The sequence below is a fragment of the Mixophyes fleayi genome, chromosome 3, assembly GCF_038048845.1.
Source record: "Mixophyes fleayi isolate aMixFle1 chromosome 3, aMixFle1.hap1, whole genome shotgun sequence".
Classification (NCBI taxonomy): domain Eukaryota; kingdom Metazoa; phylum Chordata; class Amphibia; order Anura; family Limnodynastidae; genus Mixophyes; species Mixophyes fleayi.
The window spans coordinates 300667302-300688996 of NC_134404.1; the positions used below are offsets into that span (position 1 = coordinate 300667302).

The 21695-nt window shown below is 39.6% G+C and overlaps 1 protein-coding gene across 7 annotated transcripts in view; it reads left to right on the top strand.

Annotated features, from left to right (window-relative positions):
• The window catches only part of EHBP1 (EH domain binding protein 1), a 267437-nt gene that overhangs the window by 177483 nt on the left and 68259 nt on the right, over positions 1-21695 (top strand). For 3 of the 7 annotated variants that reach the window (XM_075203887.1, XM_075203881.1, XM_075203883.1), the window contains 2 exons: positions 18088-18235; positions 20701-20805. In XM_075203887.1, the coding sequence (XP_075059988.1) occupies positions 18088-18235; positions 20701-20805 (253 nt within the window). The remainder of the gene's footprint in view (positions 1-18087; positions 18236-20700; positions 20806-21695) is intronic. The other 4 variants (XM_075203884.1, XM_075203885.1, XM_075203882.1 and 1 more) reach the window with 3 other exon arrangements.

Sequence of the window (21695 nt, forward strand, 5' to 3'; positions counted from 1 at the left end):
TAAGCGCAGTAGACCTAAAACTATTTGCTTTCCTACTTCCCCTAAACTTACGGAAATTTCTGAATCTGCCTGGAAACATCCAGATAAGAAGTTTTCATTCCCTCGTAGATATGCTATGCTTTATCCTCTAGAGGAAGAGGATGTATCTCAATGGGAACAGCTACCCAAGGTAGATACTCCGGTGGCTAGGCTGGCACATCATACCACCTTGCAAGTTCCAGGCGCAGCGGTTCTCCAGGATTCTACTGATCGTAGATTGGAAAGGTTCCTAAAAAACCCTTGTTTGCATCTATGTGGGTGGCTAGAGCTATGGAGTCCTGGGCTGACCAATTAGTAGCAGGTTTACAGGATACGGAATTCCTTCCTTTAGCCCTTCATTTAAAAGAGGCTTCTGGTTATCTCTGAGGCAGCCCAGAATGCGGCTTCAATTTTTTCCACGGTCTCTGCTTCAGCAGTGGCAGCTAGAAGAACGCTTTGGCTTCGTTCATGGAATGCGGACTTGAAACCTAAAAGATCTTTGGAGGCGTTACCTTTTTCAGGGTCCGTCCTATTCTGTTCTGAATTAGATGATATGATCAGTCAGACTACTGGAGGTAAAAGTACTTTCCTACCAGTTAATTCTTCTAAACCCAGAATTTCACGGTTCAGTTCCTTTCGGCAGCCCTTTCGTGGTAGCTCAATTTCAAGAGGACAGTCCTCCATTAGAGTTAAGTCAGTCGCTCTTAGAGGTCAATCTCAGAAAGGAAGGGGTTCTTACTCTAAGAGGCGTCCATCATCCAAAACATCAGATAAGCCTTCCGCATGAAGTGATTCCCCCTCTCCTAGCGGCTGCAGGGGGGGGGGGGGGGTCGACTTCAATTATTCAAAGATCAGTGGACAGCTTCCACCAAGGATGTTTGGATATTGGGAATAATTTCCAGAGGTTATTTCCTAGACATTATTGGCTCTACCCCCCAACGTTTTTTCCAGACTCAAGATTGCGTCAAGAGAAATGCAATGTTACAATCGATCGCTTCTCTTCTTTCCGCCGGCGTTATTTGCAAGGTTCCGGAAAGTCAAGGAGGCAATGGGTTTTACTCAAACCTATTCTTAGTTCCAAAACAAGACTGTTCGTTTCGGCCAATTCTGAACCTCAAAAATCTAAATCTTCACCTTCGGGTAACCAAATTCCGTATGGAATCAATCCGCTCGGTGATAAATGGTTTGGAACCTCTGGAGTTTCTTGCATCGATAGACATTCAAGACGCATACCTACATGTCCCTATTTGAGAGAGACATCAGTCTCTTCTTCGTTTTTTGATAGGGAGCTCTCCTTTTCATTTTTGGGCTCTTCCCTTCGGTCTTTCCACCTCCCCCAGGGTTTTCACAAAAATTATGTTCGTAATGGCGGTGGGGTTACGTGCTCAAGGAATAAACGTAATCCCATATATGGACGATTTGCTAATAAAGGCTCAATTGTATCAGCTCCTGTCTCAACATCTTGCCTTGTCCCTGACTTTTCTGCAATGACACGGATGGATAAATTATTATAATCAATTATCAAAATCTCATCTACAGCCCTCTCAGAGAATGGTCTTCCTGGGACTTTTGATGGACACGTCTCTGTTCAACTACTCCTGAATCATCCTCGCCCTTCAATGAAATTGGGCATGCGGATTCTTGGATTGATGGTGTTCGCATTCGAAACTCTTCCCTATGGTCCATTCCACTCTCGGGCCTTCCAGTGGAATCTTTTGGGTCACTTGTCAGGATCACACCTACATCTGGAATCTCAGAGAATTCATCTTTCCAAAAAAAAAATACGATTCTCTGGATTGGCTTGTTCGGGATCATCTAAGGATAGGCAGATCCTATGTTCTATTAAACTGGGTCATAATGACTATAGAAGCAGTAGTTCTCCATCTCCGACTACAAGGACTTTGGTCCAGCAGGGAGGCTCTTCTTCCTATCAACATTCTGGAATTATGAGCCATGTTACTGGGCCTTCAAGGAGCGCAATCCTTCCTTCAAGGAAAACCGGTCTGTCTACAGTCAGACAATGCCACGGCAGTGGCATATGTAAATCGTCAGTGAGGAACAAAAAGGGCAGGAGCAATGCATGTGGCTGAACAGATCTTGTCTTGGGCAGAGATCTGGGTTCTAGCGATTCACGCAGTCTTCATTCCAGGAGTGGAAACTGGGAAGCGGATTATTTTAGCAGGCATGCAATCCTTCCAGGGGAATGGTCTCTACACCCACAGGTGTTTCAGCAACTAGTTCCAAGGTTGGGTCTTCCAGATCTAGATTTGATGGCATCGAGATGCAACAATCAGGTTCCAAGATTTTGCGCAAGAACCAGAGATCCTTTAGCAGTAGCAGTGGATGTAATGTCAATGAATTGGGATTTCAAACTGGGATATCTTTTTCCCCCATTTCCGATGATTTCACGAGTACTGCGAAGAGTAAGAATGGGAGTGCATCCAGTAATTCTAGTAGCACCAAATTGGCCAAGACGAGTTTGGTTTACAGACATCTCAAAGATGGCAGAAGGTCAGGGTTGGGCTCTTCCCCTCAGATCCGATCTGCTAATTTAAGGTCCATTTTATTATCTGGACTTAACTCGTTTGGCTTTAATGGCGTGGCTATTGAAGACAAACTCTGGAGCTCCAGAGGTTTCTCATCTAGCATAGTGGATACCCTGATGAAAGCTCGTAAACCAGTATCAGCAAAGATTTACCATAGAATATGGAAGATTTACGTACAATGGTGTGAAAGTAATAGTCATGATCCTGTGTCTTTTAGTCTAACTCGGTTTCTGGCGTTTCTCCAGGATGGGCTAGAGAAGGGTCTTAGATTAAGCTCCCTGGAAGTTCAGGTCTCTGCACTGTCTATTTTCTTTCAACGCCGCTTGGCCTCCATGTCAGATATTCGTACTTTTCTTAAGGGGGTTCTGCATGTACAGCCTCCCCATACTCCTCCGTTGGCCCCATGGGATTTAAATTTAGTTCTGAATGTTCTACAACATCCTCCTTTCGAGCCTCTGGAATCGGCTGACATCAGATTTGCGACATGGAAAGTTGTTTTTAGCTTAGCCATCGCTTCAGCTAGAAGAGTGTCTGAATTAGGAGCCTTATCATGTAGAGTTCCTTACTTAATTTTTCATGAGGACAGAGCGGTGCTCCGAACAATTCCGTCTTTTTTGCCAAAGGTGGTTTCAAGTTTCCATATGAATCAAGAAATAGTGCTTCCAGCTTTTAAGGAAGAAGAGTCCTCTCCTGGGTCCTCTTCTCCGTCTTTGTCAAAAAGTCTGGATGTGGTTAGAGCTTTAAAAGTATACGTGGAAAGGACTTCTGTTTGTCGAAGAACTGATTCTCTTTTCGTGCTTTACGACTCCTCAAGGAGAGGATGGCCAGCTTCCAAACAGACAATTGCTCGCTGGATTAAGTCTGTCATTAGGCATCCCTATATGAGTGTGAACCGGCCTGTGCCTAGAGTTGTCACGGCACACTCTACCCATGCGGTGGGGGCATCTTGGGCTGCTCGTCGTGGGGCTTCTGCGGATCAACTGTGTAGGGCAGCTACCTGGTCTTCTGTCCATACATTTACTCGGTTTTACAAATTCAACATTTTTGTGTCTTCAGACGCCAATTTTGGCAAAAATGTATTACAAGCAGGTAGACCAATTAATTCCCACCCCTAGGGGGGCTACTTTAGAAGGTCTCCAAAGTAGCAGTGTCCCACAGAATGGATGATGGAGAAAAGAGGATTTTTGTACTTACGTTAAATCTTTCTCAGAGTCCATCTGGGGGACACTGCGTTCCCTCCCTTTTGCTGTTATTTTAGTTAGACTTGCCCAATTTTTCTTGGGACTTTATTATTAGAGATTTAAAGTAAGTTCAAAAATCCTCTTTTCGTAGCTTGTGTGCAGCAAATGCATCCTTTTTTTATCAATACTTTAGCACTGAGCCTGCTCTTATAAATGTGTATCTTTGGGAGTTACTTGCCACTGAGCCCACATGCTGAGAGGAAGTTAAGTTCTTCTAGTCACTATGCAATGAAGATTGTCCACTTCGAATTGTGTGGTTCCAACTCACAAAGGGATTTAATAGCAAGAAGCAAAGAGTAACAAATTAATAAAATAAGTACAACCGATTACATACAAAGGCGCTCTGGATCCAACATACAGTCATTCAATCCTGAAGTCTGTGGTCAAGAAGGCTGTATGATAGTTCCAGAGCCCAGTTTATATACAGTTGGTGTTACATTGAAAACAGTAGAGATGACTTGGCATGTTTCCATTTTTTCAGGATTCAGGACAGTCCGGTAAAATGCAGGCCATAGGTCAGTTCAAACGTTGCCCTCCAAAGGTGGGGGCAGCTCTCCAACAGCTGCATACGTATCTTCCCGCCGAAAAGCTGGTTCAAAGTGGTCTATTTGCATTACACACACAATACCATTCTGATCATTAATTCCCTATCATCCATAACTAACATACGCAAGGTGCGATCTCTTAGCCGATAGAACCGGATGTCTGAGTAAATAGGGGATTAGAATGATACTAAACATGATATGTTTCCTGTATCCTGAACCTTAGATCTCATTAAAGTGCTTGTAATATTATTATATTTAACTATTAACTTTATTACATTTGATTTATAAACAACTGTGTGTTGGAACTATTTTAAGGTGAACTATTTACAAGTGAATGTGTAAGTGTAAATGTGTGTAGAAGTGTTCATACGCGTTGTGGTTAAATACGCCCTTCCATGCCGTTGCGTGCTATTCGCATATTTTCAGACAAAGGCAACCAAATTTAAATTGAAACAACTTCATCCAATTATTTGACTTCGACAAGGAAGACCTGTATGATAACTTATTTTCAGTTTCTAAGTATGGAATTGATATCTAGCAGACTATGCACATGGGTATGAAGGTGGGGAGGGGGAAATTTCTTATACCTTACATCAAGGATACACAAATTTCCCCAAGAGTTGAGAGCCAGCAACAAAATTTAGGAGACTGCAGTTTTGTAAGAAAATAGCTGTTTCACAGAAAATCTACCCACCTCTGCTGCTCCCAGGGCCAGCCAGACAGCAAGGAGAACTGCCTGCAACAGAACAAGTTGGCTAGCTCTAGCCGTGTCTGTGTCACAAGTTGCCTTTGATCATTTGACTCTTGCCTGAATAAGAGCTCTGCTAAAATGTGTGTTTGACGTCTGACATCGAATCAAATTGAAACTGATTTATTCTGATCAGTTGCCGGACTGTCTGATCGCTATCACCAGTACCTACACGCCTCAGTGTGAGACCTGGGGTATTTGTGTCTGTTGGACATGATAGATACAGGATGACCCAGAATGGTGTAGTGCCCACTTGTAAACTGGTCTCTAGGGTGTGTTTTCTAATCGCCAGCATAACCGTACTTTGTCTACCTTAGTCTTTTATTGTATCTTAAAATCAATGCATTATATAAATAATTTGATTGAATATTACAAATGATTGCCATATAATGCAGGTAGGTAGAGGAAAATCATCCAGGAGGCAGATTCTGTAGTTCATGGCTGCAGCCACTCGAGCGGTGATGACAGGTCCAGAGAGAGTGCGACTTCACGGTGGGAGGAAAAGCCCAAAAGTATGGTCAAATGGGGAAACGTTTTGTCTTGCTGGGACACTTCACGTAGAGTTAGGGAAAATTGAAAAGCAAAGGTTCATTTGGTTTACATTTCTGGTAGTAAAATGGTTAGTAGGTTGAGTATACTTATATAGTAGAGTTAGAGATTGGATATATTTTCCAAAGCATTTCTCCATTTCTGATTACTTATTTACTTTTGTGTTAACAATACCAAATATATTTTGCGGTGCTCCACTGTTAGAGACACTAGAAATTCATTTGCATAAAATGACACAAGTGGAAGAAGAGGGTTTATCATCTAAACTGGAAGGCAAAATGTGATATATGGACTAACTACAAATTATATTATCTATGCTGTATGCCATATTAGCACAAATTCCAATGTTCTTGCAAAAATGAATTTAGAGAAATAATTACTGATTGCTTGCTTGCTTGCTTACTGTAGCAGAAAGAAAACACGGTTTCCGATGGTACCCAACATTTCCTGGACAATATTCAAAACAATATCTTTTGTACTGACCATCTCTCAGCAACGCAAATAGCCAGGTTTATGTTAATGTGAACATTATGATATCTCCTTGCGGTATCTTGCGGTCAGCAGTAAGACTTGTATAATATTCATCCATCAGATGATGATATTTTGTTTAGAATCTCTTTTCCAACCCTCTTGACACCTTATTTCTCCAGGTTCCCTCAGCAAGAGATCTTCAGAACAAAGATGTATTTGTAGCACACTAAGGGAAAGGTTACTTACATTGAATAATGATCACCTTCTTTGACAAGAGTAGGTGCCAGTGTGACTTGTTTTTAGGCTTGTACTGGTTTTGAGGCCTGATATATGACTGACATTGTGTTTGTTAGGCTGGCAAGGAGTGTATAACCTCTCGCTGGCATGTAGGCTTACATGTAATACCATGTGATTTCCCCCTCCCCACCATCATACCCATGTGCATAGTCTGCTAGATATCAATTCCACACTTAGAAACTGAAAATAACTTCTCAAACATGTCTTCCTCTCAGCGTGTGAGCTCAGTAGTAAGTAATCTCAAAGATAACTCGGGAGTTTTCTTCAAACTTGTTTTTGTTTAAATAAATTCCACATAATTCTTTAGTTCTCTAATTATGTAATAAATGGAAAATTATAGTGCTTAAGTTTTGTCTTTGGCGCTATCTTAAATAACACTCCAATATAATATTATAGTATACATTTTTAAATGGTGAAATTATATAAGTCATCCTTAATGGGGGTGATTTACTAAAGGTTTAATTGTTATTCAAGTTTAGCAGGTCTGTGTTGACTTCCAAGAGCCAGTTAGGTTGGGTAAAAACTACAAGACTCTACTTTTTTCCACGTTCATAACATGACTGGTGGTTGGACGATAATGCAGAGTTAATGTAAAACTGAGCCTTTAGTAAATATCATACACACAATCTACTATAACCTAGACATTGGATCGTAGATGAGATGATACCCAATATCTATCTACGTCACCGTCTAGTTATGCAAAGCATCCACCTGCTGGTTTGCGACATATCGTCACCCCAGATCTTTGGCTGAAAACATGTATATAACCCCAAGAGTAATCATTGATTTAATCTGAGCAGATGGGACGTATTTGAGCAAGATTTTACTTCCCCTTTTATTTTACAAGAAAGGCTGATTTATTTATTTTTTCTTCTCTCCCCCCTGTTTTTTTTTTTTTTTTTTCTTTTGTGTGGCATAAGTTTCGGGTATCCCTGGTGAAATGAGCAGGTGTGACCTTCCGCAAGCCTGTCTGCTTACATTATCAATCGACATAGGGAAGGCAAAAGTTTTTTTTTTATTTTTTCTTAAGAAGCAGTATGAATGGGCCTGCTAAACAGTTCCAATGTTTCTCCCCAAATCCTATTTTCTCAAACAGCAGCCCTATCTCGCTAGGGAAAACTTCTCCTGTCCTGTCTTTGAAAGGGGGCTTGTAGCCTCTGTTTTATTTATTTATTTCCCTCCTGTGCTCAGAAGCAAGTGAATGGGTACATTTTTGTAATCCTTGCCTCTGGACAGGCATCGAAATCTCTTTCTTTCTGAATAGCTAATAACAGTGCCTTGCTTCCTGTCTAGTGATGAAAAGGGAGGGGGGTGGTAGAAGTAATTTTTTTTTTTTATGTTCCCCTATACTATGTAATCGGAACATACCATAGACAATTTTAAGCCTGAGCTATAATCAGCCTTAGGAAGAATTATATGTTTCGCTCCTTGGATACTTTCACTGTCCGTCAGTGCCAATGAATTATTATTATTATAGGGCATGATTGGCACATAATAAAGCGAGTAATATCTCCCTTTGTAATTGTAAAATCTATGATTATTGACATAGGTGTTATTTGAGCCACATATGCTATTAATCTGATTTCCTTTAGCACTGTCTGATAAGTACCAGACTTGTAGCAATTGACCAAGATGATTTTGCAACTGGCAGTAGTGTTTGTTTGTTTTTCTATTTTAAAGGTAATGTTAGGGTAAACCTATAGCTACATACAGTGCATCTTACCTCAGGGGTGTCATTAGTTCTTAGTGCATTGTTGGGCTGAATATTGGTTCAGCCTATAAAATGGCTGACAATTGTGTGTCAGTGATGTGATGCTTTAAAAGGAGTATAACTATGTTTCATCCAACCTACACATTGTAAGAAATTGTTCATCAAACTCTTGTCTACCACAATGTGCTACACTAGCGCTTAATTAGCCCCATCACATCAACTGCGTATTAATGACTGATATGTTTGCATTTCTAAAAGTTTACATTTAAGCCACATTCTCAGCATTTTTAATAAATAAAATTAATTTCAGCCATTGAGCTTAAAATGTTACGTAAATGATGTGTTTCAACACTGAGTGGCAAACTAAACATTCTACGCTCTACTCTGAACTCATTAGCATGTCATTGTTCTAGCCCAAATGTGGACACTTTGGAAAAGATTTTTAAATGACTAAATAGTACATGTATTGAATCTATTAAATAGGAAGCTTGGTGCTTGAGGTTTTTCAGATAAGAGATATTTCCTTAATGCGGAGCACCTTGGCTAAAATGAGTTGGTGGTCAAGGCTGTGTGTATGCCGTACTCCATTAACAAGACTTTTGTCTGTGTCAGGGATAAGCCCCCTTGGCTACTCCCTGATTTTAATATCTTACCATATATTCCAACAGTCATACAATATATCACCTCTATTTGGTCAGGAAACCGCTTCTGAACCCCTCTATCTGTCACAAACCACTCTCTGCTCACTTGTGACTTGGAAGGTTACTGTAAGGAAACACAGAGAAAGCAGGGAGTGTGAGATTTGGGATGGAATCCTAAGGCTACAGATTTCCCAACACGGACACCCTCTTACACACCTCTCCGCTAACTGCCACCAGATATGTATAAGGCCCATAGCAAACCTATGACTTATTTATCCAATTGCGCACACTCGGTGCTCTGGTAACAGAACACTCAGTGTAACACAACACAACACAGGATTTCCTCGCTTGAGAGCTTAATTCGGCTGTGGCGAAAAGATGGGCAGTCTTTTAATTAGATTGATCCCCAAGAAGCTGACAATTTGTTGTAACTGGTCTCAGCTTTTTAAAGACACTTTACGCTTTTCCCCACCTCCATGGGGATTGTGGTCTGTGATACTTTTTACAATCACCATTTGCATGTTCACTGATTTACTCCCCAATTCTACTATGTGACCTAACTTTTCTGTGGCGTGTCACAAAGACCCAATTTTATTATTAATAGATCCCATATGAGCTTACCCATCTATTGATACCAAACAGGTCTAGGTACATTATATCAGTTGAACTGATACTCATTTCCTCAACTTCTCGGTGTGGCAGAATTCTTAATTTACATATGAGCTCCCCTTCATGATACTATTGAGGAATTTGTGGATGATCACTACTTTTTATTGATATTCAGTGGCATATTTGAAACTGAATTATTTATGTCTATATAAAATATAGCTAAATCAGCACATGGTCTCCTTGAGCCAGACACCATGCTGTTCCTAAAAGTCTAATCGAGTGTCAAAACTCCATCCTAGGCCATGATGTAGCTCACCGCGGGGGCCTTTGAAGCTGTCACAGGTGACACTATTTTCTAACACTGGGATGTGCAGAGCCACTGAATACACACACAACATTTTACACTTTAGTAGCTCAATTTATCAACGGATTCATTTGATATACTATATTTCCACTGCAGTTATGATTTAGCCCTTATTCCCCACAATTATGTGATGGGGTAACCCTTATAACTGTAGGTTCTCTATGTTCACGACAGTCTGGATAAAATTGTACCTCGCTACATTGTCCTGGTGCAAATTGGGTGTGTGTGCACAGTCTCTCCAAATTGAACATAGTCACTTCCCTGGGAGCCTGCCTAGCGTTTCCAAAGTGAAGACCCTTCCTTTACTATGTGCACCAGTGACAGGTGCGCACAATGGTAGAGACGTCCCACCATTCCTGGCATTTGGGACGGCAGGATAGTCCTGTCAACTCGTGACCATTGGGAGTCATGTAACAGGTTTTAGCTACATTCAGTTACTAACTTCTGGCACAACACATACAGAGAGAGGCAGGAGAAGCCTGAAAATCTGTCCTGTCGGGGCAATCAGATGACTACTTAGTATGTATGTAAACAAAGTATGTTTACAAACCCATTAGTTAACCAAACTGCTTACTGCTAATATACATTGATATTTAGGTCATTTGCCCTCTCCTTAACTTTCAACAGACTGTGTGTGATACATTTTATTATTGCAGGCTTTGCAGCTTATTCAGTATTTGGTTTATAGCGATTCTGGTACTTTGTCTGCCGAAGGGTCTACAAATATGTTTAGTTGTGTTGTCCCTTCAGATACTTGTTTAACGTGCATTTGTGTGCTGGTGACTGATGCTTTAGTACAGTGGTTCAAACTGTGCGCCTAGGCTCCCTGGGGGGCCTCGGGGATCTCACAGGGGTGCCTCGGCCAGGGCCAGTGGTAAGCAAGGCAGGGGAATACTTGGTAATTATTTTGGCTTAGGGGTGCCTTGAAAAAATTATGACTAAGGGTGCCTTGAGCTGAAAAAGTTTGGGATCCACTACTTTAGTGTATGAGATTAAGAGCCAAGAGCTGGATCATATCTTTTGGCACAGTATTTCCAGGACATGACTGAAAGAGTCATTATTTCCATGTTCATGTAATATAACAATAAATACTATGTAAAATGAACAGTGTCACAGAAGAAATCTCTTGTGTCTTAAAATAAAGGTAGGAATTTTCTTTTTTTTTTTCTAACATTTGAAATCAAATTAACTAGTTGAAGACGTTGCCAAATTGACTGTGCACCCACCCAAACATTTTGTGTAAAATGTAACTGTGGATTTAAGCCAGCGTGGTTATTCATTTATTTGCATCTAGTACATTTTGATTCCTTTTCTATTCCTAACATTAGTGGAAAAAAAACACTAAGATTCAGAGCAAGTTGAAATAGCATATGCACTTTATTTTTTTTAATTGTACATACGGTTATGTATCACTGAACTAGGAACCCGACAAAGTTTTGTCCATATCAATATATACAGGCAGATTACACATTTTATTAATGTTTAGCTTTCAGAATCATTCCAAAGATGTCACTTAGGGGAATTAGCAGGAAGTACAAAAGTACCCCCCACCAACAAACACACACACACAGTCAGCCATTTTTATAGCTTTCTTAAGATGTAAACACTGTTCAATGACCAATTGGATAAAGTTGGGGATTGAAAAGCCATCATATTCTTGTCCCTGCGAAATGAGACTCTGAATCCTCTTTCTGCTCTTTTTTTCCCTGAAAAGCACAATTTTAGGGAGGGGGGTTGCTTGTGTTAAATCCTTTGGGAAGCCACTGCTGATCACTTTTAATTACTAGGACTAAGGAGGATAAAATTAAAAGGAGCACCATTGAAGCAGGTTAAAGAAAGCTTGCTGAGCTCTCGGTGAACTGTGAAATATAAAAATTGCATTCCAATACAGTTTTATGGGGTGGAAACAAGAAAACTGCATTCGTTAGTCTTGAAGACTTTGTCCTTAAATGGTGAAGTTGTTTTTTTTTTTTTCTATTTTTATTCCATAGCTGTTCAACCATCTGGCAGATTTAGGGGATGCTAAAATAATTGTATAAAAGTATTCCTGTGAATGTTAATAGCAGACAGAAAAGATGGACTCCCATATGCAGCCACCATGTAATAAGTACTGTAGAGGATACAATGGCATATTTAAGTAAAAACATCTTTAGAATATGGGTTTGTCCGGGCAGCGGTGATTGAGCAGTTTGCTCTCTAGAGAAGATACGTCCTTGTGATGTGCTGTGAGAGACGATGTCTGGAAGTGAAGTGATGGAAGAATACATCAGATACAGAGGGGCTGTATCAATGAGGCTGGAAGCATAATGTTTGATTGTTTTTTTATATATATATTAGAAAATAGAACATATCATATAATGAAATAACACTGATATGAAGGTGGTACTGGTAAGAGCCATACGTTGTCTTTGATCTCTTCAGTACTGCTTTGTTTTTCAGTATATTTTCTCTGATTTCCCCTGTATTGTAAAGCTACACAAGTTTCCAAGGTAGGAACATACTATCAAGGTATTGCAGTACAACTGTCCCAAGATATGAGGTATTACGTTATGGTCATGGGTGTGAACCCAGCCCAAGTTATCATCATCATTTATATATACACCAATCAGCCACTGACAAGTGAAGTGAATAACATTGATTGTTTTGTTACAATGGCACCTGCCAAGGAGTAGGATATATTGGGCAGCATGTGAACAGTCAGTTCTTGATGATTTGATGTGTTGGAAGCAGGAAAAATAGGCAAGCGAAAGGATCTGAGCGACTTTGACAAGGGCCAAATGTGATGGCTAGATGACTGGATCAGAGCATCTCCAAAACGGCAGGTCTTGTGGGGGTTTTCCCGGTATGCAGTAGTTAGTATCTATCGAAAGTGGTCTAAGGAGGAGCACCTGTTGACGGGGTCATGGGATCCCAAGGCTAATTGATACGCATGGAGAACGGAGGCTAGCCCGTCTGGTCCATTCCCACAGAAGAGCTACTGTAGCATAACTTGCTGAAAAAAAATTAATGCGGAGTATGATAGAAAGGTTTCTTATATGAGAATATTGTGCACCACCTGGAATAAAACTATTTTCTTCTATTACTATTGTAATAAGTTTAGTTGTCGCACATCGTACCTATCAAAGGAGTAATTTTTGAAAATTGGAATAAAGGGCTATATTTGTCAACAATTCATGTAACCAATAAATCCCACCTTTTTTTTATGATACAAAGTTGACAGAACACACAGTGCATTGTTCCGTATTGGGCTGTGTAGCCGCAGAGCGGTCAGAGTGCTCATGCTGACCTGTGTCCACCACCTAAAGCGCCTACTATGAGCACATGAGCACCAGAACTGGACTATGAAGCAAAGGAAGAAGGTGGTCTGATCTAATGAATCACATTATTATTTACATGCTGTGAAAGCTGGGTACATGTAAGTTGTTTACATCATTTGTTCAAAACAATCAAAATAGCAACTTTCCATTATTTTTAATGCAAAACAAAATATTTACCCCATAATTTAACAATAACAAATATATGTACCTCAATCTTTCGTTCAAATTAAACAAGTTAAAACATTACATTTAACCACACACATAGATGCATCTCCTTTCTTAAATGCATAGAAAACAAATAAGAAACAGTCCAAAAATTATCTCTACACCTTCCCATGCCCTCACACCCACATTTGCCACAAAATGTCCCACTAACCTTAAAGTCCTTGCAGACTTACCCATGTCACTCAAATCCCCACATGTCCCTCAGACTCGCCCACACCCACCCCTACTAATTATCTAATGACCTCTAATTAACAACTAATGGTCACTAATTATCAATTAACTCTCCCTAGTTCATTCCACACTGTCCAAATGGAAGGAGGGCGATAGAATAGTGGTGAATCATCGTCCTGCAGTGTATGCTCATGTGAGACAGCACCGACTGCGCTAATGACGTGATGTTGAGCTTCTGTCGCAGCCCCAGTACCAACTTATTTAATAGAAGTCCGAGCAGCGGATTAAACCTGTAAGGAGCTGGGGTGGTTAGGTGAAAGATCACCAGGCCACCTGTTGTCTAGCAATGCCCTATGCTGACGCAGAGTTATCACATTGTGAAATACAGCATTTATAATGAACGCTGCGCTTTAACATGCAGGGGATCTGTAAACTACATCTGTCATGGACTGCCTTGTTCCAGTGTCAGGACAGACTGGCACTCAAATGTGACAGAATGTTTATATATGGCAGGGGTCAGCCAACTGCTAAACGTCAGCATATCACATTTATTTTGCAGGAATCTGTATCTGAAGAATTTCTTGTAGTATACTTGCAGTAAAACATGTTCTTCTATTAATGTAATGTATGCAAATGAAGAAATGGCTTAATCCGGATGACAAAAAAGGTAGATGTGAGGTTGGCATCTCACAAAAAAGGAAGTGACAAAAAGTATTCAGAAACTACTTAGAGTGAAAAAAAAAAAAAAAGAGTAAATGTTTTTGCATAGTCTAAGGCTGGGTACTCTTACAGGGTTTTCAGTCGATTAACAGGCTAATCACATGATAAACGACCATTCGGTCCGATTACGCAGTAGTGTGTACGCTACGAAGATGAAAGATTATATTATTGTTTCATTTGATTTTTAAACCGAGCTAAAAATCTTGTGCAAAGATGGAACAATTCTGTTCCAATCCTGCAGTATGCATGCATTCAGGACCAGCAGTGTCTATAGATATCTATGCAGTGTGCAGGTTGCAGCAGATGGTTATGACAGATGAGTACAGATCTATAGGTAAATCTGCATGCTGATCAGGACACTTTTTTTTTGTTTTTGTTGTTTGTTTTGTTTTTTCGGTCATTGGTAAAATCGTCGCATCGGGAGAAATTTTCTGTACTGTGGAACGGTTCTTTCTTGATGTCTGCATTCATTTCAGTCCTCTCTCGTACATTCAGTAAGCTTTTTAGGAACTGCGTTGTATCTGAACACAAACATTGTTCCAGCACTCCGATACCTACTAATAAAATACCTCTGCACTCACAGGGAAAAAAGATAAATAGATGTATCTTACGTAAGGTTTTTAAAATAAGTTTTTACTTTTATTTATATCTTTTTTGGGGAGGGGGGGGTCGCAAAGGGGGAGATTGTTCTACTTTTATGGATGTCGTTTTATTTGGCACTTTTGAGCATTAATGTACAATATGAAAACAAGGCAATATAAGGTTTTGTATAATTTATTCCTAATGTGTCTTCCCAACAAATAATATTTTTCCCTTTAATTCTCTGTCTTCGGGGAAATTGAGGTGTGAATGCAAATATAAGAGAGCTCACAGAGGCCTGTACAAAATTGAGTCTGTTAGTGGAGAAGTAAATGGAGGCAATCTGATAGGGAACCTGAGTCCTGTCAATCAGGCTCAAGATATTGTGCTGTGTCCATACACTTTGTTTACTGTAGGGTTTTATGAGTTGTAACCTTCCCATGCTGGCTGTTAATGAGGCTAAATCTTGCTGCTTGAGGATTGAATTACTGCACACCTCTGGGCTAATGGTTATAAACAGAGAGTCCCATTAGGGTTGCATTTTGATTCATTCATTTGCATTTTTCCTATTGTGCCAAGAACAATGGCCAGTAAATAGCTACAAACAAACAATTTGCATGGAAATGTCAGAAATGTTCCTAATTAGTATCTTGTGCTTGTTTATTAATGGTTTTTAGCTTAAATGGCAATCACTTATGGACAGTGAATGTATTTAGGTTTCTCTGCCTGGAAATTGCAGAGAAGACTGTAGGTTTAGATAAATTTGGTGTTTTGTTTTCCTGATATTTTAGGGATCTGGTTCCACACATGTAATTGTAAGTTTACATAAAATGACTGCACCTACCATTGCTGTAAGACAAACTCATTCCCGCACCCCCGCAATAAGAGGAAAAAGTGCTGTGCACTAGACTACTAGTGTTGTACAGATGACCTTGTGTGCTTAAACGTAATATGTAAAGGATATTTTTACTTTTACAGGCACCTTTTTCTTAAAAACACCTTCTGTTTTACTTTGTGCATGAATATGTCATGCTACTTATGTAGTCTTGTCATCTAACACCAGCTAAATATGTCTCTAGGCTTGTTCCCCAGCAAGATACTATTTATTGCATTTTAGCTTAAGAAATTTCTCATTTGTAGACGTAAAAAGTGAATTTGTGTGAAAGTACGGTTAGTATATGCAGAAAGAGTGTATTAAATGCAAACAAACCATAATTTTTTAAGTTTCTCATTGATTAGAATAAAATGCATTGTAACTGTTCAGAGAGGAATCATCCATTTGCAAAAATGTTCATTATTTAAAAAAAAAAAGTTACTAAATGTGCTTGCAAAGTTTAGCTTCCTTTCTAAGGGATTATTTTTGTACCCCATAAACTCCACCTACAATTCTCCCATCATTCCTTTTTACGTGTATCAATGCAGCGCTTTGGCGAAACTAACAGTTGAGAAAAAGGTGTTATATGACATTGGAGGTTATCGCTCCGTCTGGAGGTAACAATGAATGACTGACAACAGGCAGAGGGGAGGCCGTTACAAAAGCCAGAGTTTGCTTGTAGCTAGTATTAGGAAACAACATTAAATTGTCTACCATATTCATCTCCCTGTGTTGGGTACGGATAAACACAGAAATGGCGGGGTGTTAAAATATTTCTAATTTTATGTAGCCTAGTTTTAAAATATTCAGAGATGTGTATATTTAAAAATATTTTTGTTTATAAGAAACATTATTTTCTCTGAAGGTGTTAGAAAGTCTGCTGGCTGAGCTCACCATTCAGTACAGTTGCCATTGTTTACTCCCCCTATAATCCATGTCTCTTCTCCCTGAGGTCTCTTGTCAATATTATTGGAGTGTGATTGTGCTCTCGCAGTTCAATAGCTTCTGAGTATGGCCTAGTAATAACGGATGCATGTGACACTGGGGTGGGGAATTATGTTATTAAGGGGGATTGTCAGGTTCGAGAGAGGACCAAACGTATGACAGAAAACGCAACCCACTGAGTTTGCTCAAAGTCCAATCCAAGAGATTGTATAAAGCTATGTCTAGCATAATCAATCTCTTGTGCAAGGCATGATTGAGCAGTCCTTTTAAGTTTGGTGCATGTAAACAGTGGGAGAGGGGAGATGACTTTGTAGCACATGGGCAGTGGTGTTTGTTCTTTCAGGAAGAGGAAAGAAACATGGGCGGAGCTATATTGGGTGCAGAGAGTGCGGCTACATGGCCTGTAGGTGAAGGGGTCGCCCCTCTCTCCCATCAAACCCTTGGTCTGATCTCCTAAGAGCAGAGTGCAGGCCTCCTCTGACCAGCACATGTGAACTCTAATTAGAGAGCAGGAGGTGGGGGGGACCTGGGAAGTGGGACCGACATCTCAGGATGTTGTTATGGGCCCAGGCGAGGCTCTGTTCCACCACTAGTAGGGAGTCTGCTTAGCTATACATTTTGTCAGACTAATCCAAACCTTAGTCTTTAGCTTTTACAAAGATAATTAAGTCACTTCATAAGTTTGAAAGGAACAAACATCAATTTTTTTTATTTTTTTTTTACTTACATTTCAAGCAGAACATACAGGCGTAAATAATTTTGCAGACAAAACCAAATTCCTTTTTTTTCTGCTTTTGTTATCATAAATAGAAGCTGTCATATAGTTTGACTTTTCTGAGGTAGAATTAAATAACATCCATAGACTGTAACGGAAATTTGTCTTTATTGGTCAAATTACCATGTAACTGGGGGAGTATATGCCAGTCCTTACCAAGCATTTACCTTTGAATTCTGGAAGTACATCGCTTATTTTAAATACATAAAACCTTATCACCTGACAGCAAGTGCTCACTAAAGTAGGTAAAGCATATGTTTTTGCCTGCTATGTCCCCCACAACTAGATTCACACCTTGTATCACACCATAATATATTTTGTGCACAAAAAAATGATGCAAGATTTTTGTTTTGTTGCCCAATTTCATTGATATAAATAATTTTAAGTCTTTATCGCACCTATGCAAAATCTACATCACTTTCATCATCCTTAAATAATGTGAGGTCCAAACCATCACACCACTATGGGAGGGGTGAACAGCTTCAGGAAGCCATTTTGAATAGCGGTTTAATAAAGTTAATAAAGTAATAAAGGCCTTCTGACAACTGAAAGGATTGAAATGTTCTTATTTTAATTTCTTATTATTATTTTCTTACACCTTTCTGACACAGGGATTGTTACGTGTAGCACAGGGACCACGCACCACAGTGCGAGCTCTTTGCTATCATGGCCATCAGATTGAGAATGAAAATTGCATTTCTGTCAATTACTAAGCTGGCAAAACTGTTCAATATTTCCCAGCAGCAAGATGAAGAGAGGCGCCGGCAGCTGAGAGAGCGAGCGCGTCAACTCATAGCAGAAGCTCGATCTGGAGTGAAGATGTCAGAACTTCCCAGCTACAGTGAGGTGTCTGCAGAAAAGTTGAAAGAAAGGGCAAAGATATCTAGAGGTGAGTTAAAGGACTGTGTATTGCTCTCAAGTACAGCTGTGTGATCTTCAGTAGAACAGGGAAGAGAAACCTTTATCTAAAGCTAATTGTGTGTGTGTGTGTGTGTGTGTGTGTGTGTGTATGCATATGAGTGTATGTATGTGTATTTGTATTTTTACATTTGTTTAAATGCATGTTTAATTAGAACATACCAAATAATGTGTAACTTGTGTAACAAATTCACTCATACAGTGAAAACTGGAAAATGTGTATGGTACGGAAAAAACCCCAGCAGTAAGACTGTTATATAAAATATTCTTGTCATGAGTGAGCCAGCACGGGCACTTGATCTGCTCAGCTGATTGGGTGACAGGACATAAGTGACCTTGCTTTGAGGTGAGAGGTTGCCACATGAATATCTAGATCTGAAGGAGCCCATGATTGGGGGACCTGTGTGATATTTAAGGAATGTGGAAAGGACTGATTGCCATTTTTAATGAATACAATCTTGAGAAGAATGTGACATTATGCCAAGTATATGATCCAGGCATGAGATCATCTGGGTTACGTCACAGTAAATGTGTTTGTATTTAGTTTTGTTTGTTTTCATTAAATACAATAATAACAAAAGGATTAAAGTTGCATAAAGGATAAGGCCTTTGGAATTAGTACACTTATAGATCCTTTGGGCAAGTTTATTAATGAAAGTCCTCAGCTAGGTCCGTTCGTTTTCTAGATACATCCTCTATTAGAGAGTATCTAATTGTCAGTTGCAGTCCAAAACCTTAGCATGCATGCAAACTGATCTAGTCGCTGTTCTTTACATGCTACTTTCCCTACCATTTATGTCAGTGCAGTAAACTGTTCTTCAGAGCATGAATAGAGGACTGTGCAAGAACTGACCCTGCATCTTAGCTGCTCTCCTACAAATAAAGTAATCCTTTTCCACATCTCTCTGGAGGGCAGACAAGAATGGCTGCCAGTCACACACAGACTCACAGCTCTCAGCATGTCATGTGATGAGAAAGGGAGGAGGATTTGACAGAGCAGATTAATCTTAGAGGGGTGTCCCAAAGCTTCATTACCACATGTGCCATGGGACTGTGGTTGCCATAGTAGTCACATGACCATGTGCAAATCAAGGAAAAATGGTAATTACCAAGATTATTGTTGCAGCCTGCCACAGTGATTTATTATTTAAAGTCAACTGTACTTCAGTACATTACTGTATTTCCGTTTTCCTTCTATTTGTTACATAACATTGTAACTATTATAGTTGTTTATCTACAGCTCCCAACATATGAGATGGCCAAAGAGGGCACTTAAAGTTTAAGATAAATATACATTTTTCTTTTACTTTGCTTTCACAGACAGCCACATATTGCTCAGCAGATTTGTGGACAAATTGTAGGCAAGTTTTATGGTATTTGTTACTGTAATTTATCGTAAACAACTTTGTGTATACAGTGTGGATGTAATTATGCACTAAGCAGACACTTGTACGAATGAAGTGAGGAGTTTATTCATATATATTTATTCATCAGACCCAGAGAGGGACTGTTTCGAAAATAAGGGGTATCTGTGTTACTCATGGGAACTGATATGTTTGTGTGTGCTGTGACTGTTGTATATTGTGTCTTCTATGTTCTACTTAACTTCTTATTATTATTGCATTTATGCTTTTTGAATGTTCTTCATTTTGCCTTTGCTTGTTCTGTATTTTCCTTGATAGACTTCTACATTTAATATACTATGTTGTATTTCCCCACTGTATAGCATTACAGATTTTTATGGCACCATATAAATAAATAAATAATAATATTGGACAAATAAAAACATCACTGGGCCCTGGGTGGTACTCACGCCATTGGTCCTCCACTCCATGTACATTTTTGTGCACAGTCACCCACAGAAGCGTTAGAATTCTATGATATCCACGGTGGGCTATATTTGATATATGTAGAAAGTTTTGTACCACAAATAACTAAAATAGTTCTTACTTATTGTAACCCCTTTATCCCTTCTTCCCTTGATCTATTTTCAATGTCATACTAATAATAATATAAATAGGGATAGTATTCTTGCCGAAAACACCCTTATTAAGATCCGACTTTGTGATCTGCACATGTAAAGTGTAACTAGTATGTAAAGTGCTATGTTTTACTACAGACTTTTATCATTGTTATTGCAAGTCACAGACAACCCTGCACCATCTGAATTTCCCAGCCATAGACAACACTAATGATGCCACTAGCACTTACTGCATTTGTAAGCTGCCTTCTCACGGCTATTGTCAGGACAATATATCTGCATCCGCTGTCTGTAGGCGACAGGTATAATTTAATAACTTGTGGCAGCTTCAAGCTGCTCAATTTGGTAATTCAGAGACAATGTGGAAACGGCAGCCCCAATATGTCTGAATGTTTTATGTTACTTGTGTCTCTTTACTGAGAGTGAGCTAATCTTTATGTTGCCTATTTCTACAGATGATGACAGTTTTAACAAAGCACTTACTAACGAGGACAGTCCCGGGTGCACTCTTGTATGTGGTGGCAGTGCTGATACTACTAACCTAGACACTGATTTCACTGGTAATTCTTATTGTCGCTTTGCATGTCTAACAGTCTGCAGGTGCTGTCTCATTTACTCTCTTATTTGATTTCTGGCGGGGAAGAGTCTATCATGGGATTTCTATATCTGTTTTTGGGATGCCTTTTACCCTGTTTACCATGTGTTGCATTTTTAGTAATACAATCTATTGGTCGTACACGTAATCACATGATGAGCAGGGCATGCTGAGTTCTTACATTTTAAATGCAACATTTACATTTTAGAACATAGTAGTGGGAATGGCTTCACTTGCTCTTGTTCGAAATTTAATGTGTTGTTCCTGCATTTATTAACGTGCAATAAAAACAGGTAAGTGTCCTTACTGAGCCCTGACGGTGCAGGTATAGGATGTTTAATTAGAAAATTAGTTATGCTGATATTTCCAAAAATCAGAATGAAGACAAAAACTATAAGTAAAGATTTGCTGCTGCCCAGTGATGTAATTTGCACGGACATGATCATCATGTACATCTTCCTACAGTCACCATCAGGAGCAATGCTATGCACCAGGCCTGGCCAACCTGTGGATCTCCAGGTGTTGAGAAACTACAAGTCCCAGCATGCCTTGCCAGCTATTGGCTGGCTATCTACTGGCAAAGCATGCTGGGGCTTGTAGTTTCACAACACCTGGAGAGCCACAGGTTGGCCAGGCCTGCTATACACTTTAATAAGAGGATATGTTACAGAAAGTGCAGTGAAAGACAGGGGTAAACTGTAAATCTAGTTTATTATGTCTTAAGCAAATTATTAAGAAGGGATCATTTTTAAAAGCTGCACTCATTTGTGTGGGGTTTCTCCACTAATTCCTCTGCCTATGACCGGTCTATGACGCCCACCTCTCGTCATACCGATGTTGGATTTGTGTCATATA